At 36.6% G+C, this 9165-nt stretch overlaps 1 protein-coding gene across 1 annotated transcript; it reads right to left on the bottom strand.

Annotated features, from left to right (window-relative positions):
* Positions 1–2364: 2364 nt before the first annotated feature.
* Positions 2365–5114, bottom strand: LOC125233629 (ecdysone oxidase-like). Its single transcript, XM_048139690.1, has 3 exons — positions 5001–5114; positions 4578–4711; positions 2365–4300 (listed from the first exon to the last, which is right to left on the bottom strand). The coding sequence occupies exons 1-3, from the start codon at positions 5110–5112 to the stop codon at positions 2798–2800; spliced, it is 1749 nt and encodes a 582-aa protein (XP_047995647.1). The 5' UTR covers positions 5113–5114; the 3' UTR covers positions 2365–2797.
* Positions 5115–9165: the final 4051 nt, after the last annotated feature.

Here is a 9165-nt window from a genome sequence, read left to right on the forward strand (position 1 = left end):
CCATTAGATATTTATTTTAAGACGATACACGAGGGGTCAATTCTCCATACAAACGCTCTCGACTATTTCCTTCCTGGTTTTTGAAGATAGAGCAGTGATTTTTTTCGGACCGTTTTAATTTTTTTTTTATTGACGCTAGAGCAAATCAAAAATGTCCAAAAACGGCCTTTTTCATTATGGCGCAAAAAAGGTGTGATACTCAAGATTGGTAACAATTAGCCAAAAAAACTAAACGGTCCGACGCAGATTATTTCATTGTTGTTCAGATTCTCAAAATGTCGTTATGATTGATTAAGTTTTGAAGGAGAAAACAGTCGAGAGCGGAACATCGATTTAAAAAAAATCGTAATATCTTTCAACTGAGTTGTTCTGTCTTGAGTGGTAAAACAATAAGAAAACAACGTATGAGACACTTTTTTACATTTTAGCATATAGTAAGTATACAAATAAAGATAAGACTCATTGGCGACGTTCCGGCAGGCAATGCAGGAGCATCGCCGTCGAGTTTCGTCCTTGTCCGTCTTCTACCAAATACATTCTGGAAAGTGTGAACAGGAACTGTACGACCTGGTTCCTCCTTCCCTTTTCCACCGGACAACCAGGCGCGGGGAGCAGTTTCACCCTTAGGCCGTTTTCACATTATCCGATCCGATATCGGATGTAGGAAGGATGTAAAATGTAAGATTTATGCGCTTCCAGGTCTTTATTTATGTATATGATAGATCATTATTACTAAAAAACGATATAAAACGCAAAAATTGCGGATTTAATGCAGATGGCACTTTCCTACAACAGTTTTTGTCCGAGGCACCATCGAACTGCCGATATCGACAGGACGCTTCCGACATTTTTGGCATGCCGGACCCTCCGCCAGCTGTCGGCCGATAATATTTGTATATAATGTAGGTATACGTTTGTAGTAGTGTGCGTGACAAAAATGGCGTCTATTAAACAGCTGTTAATGATGAATTTCTGTTGAAAAAAAAGATTGTAATTCATCGGTCCGAATTGCGGATACTAATTTTTTCAAGTTTTAGTAGATATAGTTAAATGTACAATTATTTATTTTACCTGCACACACTTGAGTATTTTTATGCTCGTTATTTTAATTTTACAATAAAATATTTGAAATATAGTGCTTATAATTATTAAATATAAAACTTTTTAAAAATATTTTTTGATACAAAATCATACTTCATTGATTTGGAACAATGCGTTTTATCGGACCGACATCCGACACTATCGGAAGCGTTTATCGGGTGTAGGATGTCGGTCCGACACCCGATATCGGATCGGATAATGTGAAAACGGCCTACGTTGTCGATCTACCTTTCATTCGCACGAAGATGTTTGCCTCTTCTTTCTTAATGCGAACTGCTAAGGAATGGGACGTGCTCCCCTCAACTGTATTCCCGACCGAATACAATCTGGGTGTATTCAAGTCAAGAGGCTATTACTGAACCAGAGAGCTACAATTTCCGCATTGTCGGAACCTTCCATCGGGTGCGATTCAGGTCAATCACTGGCCAGTTTACAATAAAAAATAAATAAATAAATATCAAAAATATGATTTAATTTATCTAATTAATTCTGCTTGCAAAAAGCGTTTAGGCATATCATGACGATGTCAGTGATAGTGTCAAAGTATTGGTCAAATATAATGAGGAGGCACACTCAAAGGTTATGACAGATGGCGTCACCTTATAAGTACATTGCACAGATAAAAAATGTCATACGTGAGAGCGAGAAGCTGATATATTTTTTCTCTCACACACATATAAATGACAGTGACATGCCTAGGCACATGAACATGCGCCGCCTGGCGATATGAAATGTCAGTGTGCCTCCTCATTGTTTTAATAATAGTTACAAAATGTTGATCTCAACGTTAACGACCCTACGAGGAAAGTTTGTGCATGCAAGCTACGACACGTCTTCTGTGTACATATATCTGTTGAAATATGGCTGACACATGTCAGCACGTATTGCTGTGAGGCAGAATATTGCTTGATGTATTCATTTGGCAATAAGCATAGGATTATGACAGTTTCATAAACTTGAATTAAGGAGCTGAATGGACTGAAAAAAAATTAAAAAAAGAAAATATCCGTTTTATTAAAAAAATATACAATAGTTCAAAACTTGGATAAAGTTTACAGTCTTAATTAGATACTTAAAAATATTTACTTATTTAAAATTGTACCTATCTTTGTAATAGTTTTTACATCACCAATTTCGTCACTACTTTGAAAAAATCTCGTATCTCGTGCTTCTCCTCAAAGTTAAAACGCAGTAAGTCTATATGCATTCCATACATATTTAATACAATTTTTTTTTCATTGACAGACGAAGATACAAGTTTTTTTAAAAGTAGTGACGATTTTCTTTGATTTTTTTTTTGTTTTGATAATTACGTCCTAACATTCTCCACATCTAAAACACCTTCCACAATGTAAGGATGACTGTATTTATAAATCTATGCGATATAATAGAGTCCGTTTCCATTGTTTTATTTCCTGTGTAACTACAGCGGTGAATGAAGGCAATGAAAGTTAAGTTTAAACGATTTTGATCTCACTGCAAAAGTTTTAGACATTTCAAATGCCAAACTTCTTTTAAGTTACGTTAACACGTAAAAGATCAATATCAAAATAGAGATTTAGCTAACTTAGGACCACTTGCACCGACGAAAATGGAGGGTTAACCCTGAGTTAAGTAGTTGGTGCAAGTGGGCATTAGCTTAGTTTGACTCTATTTAATAATTATTTATTTACACAAATGCTAATTTTTCTTCTATTCAACAGCAATTATCATCTTTGATCATGTCAGCAGCCTTCTCTGCGACCATGATGACGGGCCCCATAATATTGGAACGGGGAATGCTTGGCATAACAGAGCTGTCTGCCACGCGCAGGCGCCGCACGCCAAACACGTTCAGCCTCGAGTCCACGACTCGCCCCATTCCGCATGTACCGCTGTAGTGCCACACAGACATCCTCGTGCTCAAGGCCTGGCAACGCCAGTGTGACCTAGTCCCGTACCTGTACACAGAACATTTAGGCAGTCTAAGGTCAACCGGCTCGCCATCAACCCTCTTAAAATAACTGGAAATCCTAATTCTATCCAACTCTTTAAGAGCATCTACCATCATTTCTAAGTCTTCATTCTCTGAGTAACTTCCTAGAGAGATAAAGGGATAATCTCCAGGACTTGTACTTCGGAGCTTAACAAAACCACTTGATTTTGGATACAGAAGAACTTGAATACAAAGTAATATCTCTCTTCCTTTACCAGCTTCGTAAAGTGCTTGGCAAGTCTCATCATTAAGGCCAAAATTAAAAGTGCATAATGATAACGCAGCATCAGAATCATTAGGAATTATATAACATATAGACTCAGTATCTGGATAAGTTTGAGATTTGTTCAGAGCTATATAACCAATTAAAGTGGGAAAGGGGAACTTTCTGTAATTGTGTGGTGTTTGTGGTTTACTAGACATTTTCATTTTATATGCAACTAAAACTGCTGGTTGTTCTTTCAAATACTGTCCAACTGGTAGATTAGAAACTAGCTTTATATCTAAATATCTTAAGTCTTTTTTGGGGCCGATGCCAGAGAGCATAAGTAGCTTAGGTGAGTTAAATGCCCCAGCAGTTATTATTATTTCCTTATCCGCCATTATTCTAATGAAATTTCCGTCTTTATTTACAGCTTCGACTGCCACAGCATGTTTAAAGTCATCAAATATGATTCTGGTAACTAGTGTATTCTTGAGCACCTTCAAATTCTCCCGATGTTTAACTGGCCTAAGGAAACTATATGCTGTACTCTCTCGAACTCCATTATAAATAGCAAAAGTGCCTTCACCAAAACCAAGAGTTTCATTGCCATTGAAATCAAAACGACTTGTATGGCCTAGTTCGTGAAACATTTCAGCATATTCAGCAGTTCTAGAATCCTTTAGTCTGGTAACATGGAGGAAGCCCTCAGTTCCATGGAACTTTCCATATTTAGTCACAGGAATTACAGGATCAATCAAACGTTCACTTTTCTTGAAGTACGGTAATACATTATCGTAGTTCCAGACTGGATCTCCGAGTTCTTCCGCCCAAGAGTCGTAGTCGGTAGGATGTCCTTTAGCATAACACATGAAACTGTTGCTACTGGATCCACCCAACATTTTGCCTTGTGTAAGTGGTAGCTCTGAACTGTTTTGGAACATTTCTCGGTTACTGTTGTATTGGTCGGTGTAGTTCCAGTCAAATGACGTTTTTGGAAGGTAGCCCACTAATCCTGGAAGCTGTTAACAATCAAGTTTATGATTTAGAAAATAAAGTAAGATATTAATTTAACTTAAAAAATTTAAACCCCCGACGCAAAAACGACGGGGTGTTATAAGTTTGACGTGTCTGTCTGTCTGTGGCACCGTAGCTCCCGGACGGATGGACCGATTTAGATTTAGATTTTTTTATTTTTGAAAGCTGAATTTGTCGGGTGTGTTCTTTCATGGAAATTGTTCCAATTCATTGGGTTTTTTTTTTTCAAAATTTTAAATTTGTGGTTAGATTTTTAATTACCATGGACTCGTAAGGAGGGTCGTCACCGGCTTCGATGAGTAGCACGGTGACCCGCGGCAACTCTGACAGTCTATTAGCAAGCACGCAACCTGCAGTCCCTCCTCCGACTATTATAAAACTAAAGCGGTCGAGATCTGCAAATAATATTATATAAGATAAATGTAGGAGTCGAACAAGCTATTTAAAATTAACTGAAATTAGCTTGTGTGTCGAATTTTTAATATTTATTTGCCGCTTTCTTCGTAAATAATTAAAGGTGTGAAGTTATAGTTTCTTATATTGTACAATATCATATTAAAACTTTTCTATACAATATTTCGCGTCAATTCCGATCAATGTAATATCCAATTGTAAGAATGTAGTGACCAATTGTAAGAAAATCCAGCAAAAACCGACTTTTGTAAGAGAATAGCAAGACTTTACCTGACACAATCGCTGATTCTGGAAAATGTACAGCGGTAAGTCGTAACCCTTGAAGGACATAGAATGCCGCTTGAATTGTTCTTATTAATTTCCAAGTTAGTACAACATCCATGATGTAACTGAAGTAAAATAAAAATTCAAGTGTTTATTTTATTAATTTTACCTTGTTGTTCTTTTGTGTAAATGTTAGTTAGGTAAGATGGTTTAAGTAACGATGTGCTACAATTTCCTTGTCCAATAGGTACAGCCACTCAGACAATAAAGCCGGGAATACACATGCCTGTAAAACGGATCAGTAGGCTGCATATTAGTTAATGGCATGTAGAAGTAACTGGCACACAGTGCATACATTGGCAAGTTAAACTTGCATGCAATTGGCGTCTTTGCATGTCTGTATTACTAATCTGTATACACATGACTCTAGCTAGTACACTTGCATTCTATTGGGTTGGTAAGAAAGTAATGAGCGAATCATAACCAATATTGTAATTTTTATTTAATTTATTATTTTAATCATTTATCAAAAATATAACGGCCTTCGTTATCTACTACTTGTCTCCATCGTTCTGGTAAAGAATGAATAGCATCGGCGAAGAAGTTCTTAGGTTTAGATTCAAAAAACTCAGCTATGTACTGTCGTAGATGGGCTTGATCATCGAACTTTTTTTCATTCAAGGCATTGCTTAGCGATCTGAACAATGCGTAATCCGTAGGTGCCAAGTCTGGAGAGTACGGTGGATGAGGTATCACTTTCCAACCTAGCTCCAATAGCTTTAGCCGAGTCACTTTTGCAATGTGTGGGCGAGCATTGTCGTGTAAGAAAAAAACTTTAGCATGCTGTGGACGATTCTGAGAGATTTTTTGGTTTAAATTTTCGAGCTGATTACAGTATACTGATGCGGTAACAGTCATTCCACTTGGTAGGAGTTCCCAGTGAATAGTACCATGAATATCCCACCAAACGGACAGCATAACTTTTTTCGGGTGAGGCTCTGTTTTTGGTGCCTCTATTCCTTTTTCGTTTGGAGCTAGCCACTGACGTTTGCGTGTGTTATTTATAATATATAAGACCCATTTTTCATCTCCAGTGATAAGATGGTCCAACCAGTTGAATGTGCGGCGAAAAGACAGAAGTTGTATGCAGATATCGGCACGGCGGTTTAGTTGATCTCTATCAAGTTCGTGCGGTATCCAAACACTGTATTTGTAGTTTTTTCCCAACTCGTGTAAATGTGTTTCTATGGTGACATGAGAGCAGCCTAACTCGGTAGCAAGAGTACGACTCGTTAGCCTCGGATCTCCTTCAATTAAGGTTTTTAATTTGGCTACATCAATCTTCACCGGTCGACCAGACTTAGGTTGATCTGATAATGAAAAGTCGCCACTACGAAACCGCTGGAACCATCGTTTCGCCGTGGCCTCAGACACAACTTCAGGAGCAACACGCTGACATATATTACGCACTGCTTCGGCGGCTGAATGGCCAGACTGAAATTCATATAGTAAGCAATGCCTTACATGCACTTTTAATTCGTCCATTTTCTTCCTTATATTAGCTCGGCGACAGCTAGTGCATGACTGACGAGAAACTGTGCGACTCGCCCTTTATATACTTTCGACCATAGAAGATTCTAGAACTCTCTCAAAAATTTTATGTGGAATTCAATCGATCGCTCATTACTTTCTTACCAACCCAATAGTTCACCATTTTTCTAAACCCTTATTCAAAACAGAAGGCAAAATTGCATTTTATCCACAAGAGTGCAAAGTAATTTCATACAAATTTTAACTAGATGTCTTAAGCTGGCTGATAAATTTTACCTATAAATGATGATTTTGAATCATAAATATTGAATAAATTGAACTGATTTGATTTAGTTTGATGTTCCATCTCCATAAACCATGTTAAACTGGGTTTATGCACGTCACCCAGTCGGGCTCCGGATGTTTTTGATTTTTTGCACTTTATTCAATTCTTGATGGTAGGTAGAGGTACTTAAATAACTTTTTATTTTATTTTTAATTAAATTGTTTTTACAGTTACTTTAAATTCCTCTTCAATTTTGGTGTAGGTAATTTTATTTTTATAAAGAGAACTACTCGGGTTCCAGAGACATTCGTATTCTCTATACAAGTGAATAAACTGTTTCGTTTTCTCATCTCCCCATCGTGACATGTTGAATACAAAATAATTCAAAAGAAAACGAAAGAAAAATAACTTTTATATAATACAACCTTGACACGAACACTAAACTGCCCGAAAAAAAAAACGCGGACCACATAAACAATTTTTTAACAGTTGCTCAAAAAGTGCCCGTAAATATGAACGCAAGTTTAAAAGCTTCAAAGCTTGAATCGTCAAAAAATGCGTCAATGTCAATGCGAAAACTGGGAGTTCGGATTGTTTATTGTTTTATTTCGTTGTAGTAGTGTTTTTTCGCAACTGTATTAAAAAACGTCGTTCGTCACACGTGCGAGAATGTCATTCTTCACTCGTCTCGAGTTTTTTCACTCGCGTGCCGCTCGTAGCAAAATGTCTTGGGACTTGGGACTCGTGAAGTAATGACATACTTCTTGCACTTATAACGAAATGTACTATTTTGCTACTGGCATGCCTGTAGTTATCGCAAGCGTTCACTCATGCCAGTTTCGCAGCCCCCCGCGCCCCTCCCTCATATTGCATGCTAGTAAATCAAATTGCTTGCGATCTACTTGTTTGCCAGATACAGGCATGCCAGTTAGTGTATACACAATACAATAGCTGGCACGCACGAGTAGCTGTTATGCAAGTGTGCAAGTCAAAGGCATGTGTATTCCCGGCTTTATACTATAATACACACTAATATTGACACAATAATACACAATAGTAGTCACAATAATGTTGACCTTATCTTGTGTACTCAAGAATATAAATAGATAAGACAATCACATTGATTTATTATGTAATAGGATTAAATGTAACTTTTTTATTTAATTCAGTCAACATCATTCACCGCGCCCAATATTTATAATAATAGTTGTACCTTTTTAGGGTTCCGTAGTCAACTAAGAACCCTTATAGTTTCGCCATGTCTATCTGTCCGTCCGTCCGTCCGTCCGTCCGTCCGCGGATAATCTCAGTAACCGTTAGCACTAGAAAACTGAAATTTGGTACCAATATGTATTTCAATCACGCCGACAAAAGTGCAAAAATAAAAAATGGAAAAAAATGTTTTATTAGGGTACCCCCCCTACATGTAAAGTGGGGGCTGATATTTTTTTTCATTCCAACCCCAACGTGTGATATATTGTTCGATAGGTATTTAAAAATGAATAAGGGTTTACTAAGATGGTTTTTTGATAATATTAGTATTTTCGGAAATAATCGCTCCTAAAGGAAAAAAAAGTGCGTCCCCCCCCTCTAACTTTTGAACCGTATGTTTAAAAAATATAAAAAAAATCACAAAAGTAGAACTTTATAAAGACTTTCTAGGAAAATTGTTTTGAACTTGATAGGTTCAGTAGTTTTTGAGAAAAATACGGAAAACTACGGAACCCTACACTGAGCGTGGCCCGACACGCTCTTGGCCGGTTTTTTTATAATTTATTGTTTTTTATATTGATTTGTAATAAACTTTTATAGTCATAAGTATTATAAATAACTAAATTAATTTATTGATTTAAACTAACACGATTTGCACTCATAATTTTAGAACAAAACGGGACTAAATTGCGTAAACACTTACATTTATATTTGGCCCGAGACATTACATTTATATTTGGGTGTTTAGCGATTAAGTCCCGTTTTGTTCTAAAATTATAACTTAATTAATCTGTAAAGTAAATAAAGAAAATATTATTAAAATTACCTTTGAATTTGTGTCCGATTCAAGTAGGTTTATCAAATACCACCAGGTGAATAAGAAAGACCTTCACGCACAGTTCCTTTATTCATATGATTATGAATAGTACCAGCTATTGTAATTTTCAATTCTCTTTGTTATGCTAGATTTGCAAAATATTTTCTTTTATTGTCAAACGTTTCATTGATATTACGTTACCCATTATTACAATTGTTTTGAGAGCAAACTAATAACAAACATTGGAAAAAGGTTGTTTTGGTAAAAAAGCGGATAATTATTTATTTCGGTGCACTAGGTTAATTAAACGGAATTCATTGTCATTT

Source organism: Leguminivora glycinivorella, chromosome 14, assembly GCF_023078275.1.
Source record: "Leguminivora glycinivorella isolate SPB_JAAS2020 chromosome 14, LegGlyc_1.1, whole genome shotgun sequence".
Classification (NCBI taxonomy): domain Eukaryota; kingdom Metazoa; phylum Arthropoda; class Insecta; order Lepidoptera; family Tortricidae; genus Leguminivora; species Leguminivora glycinivorella.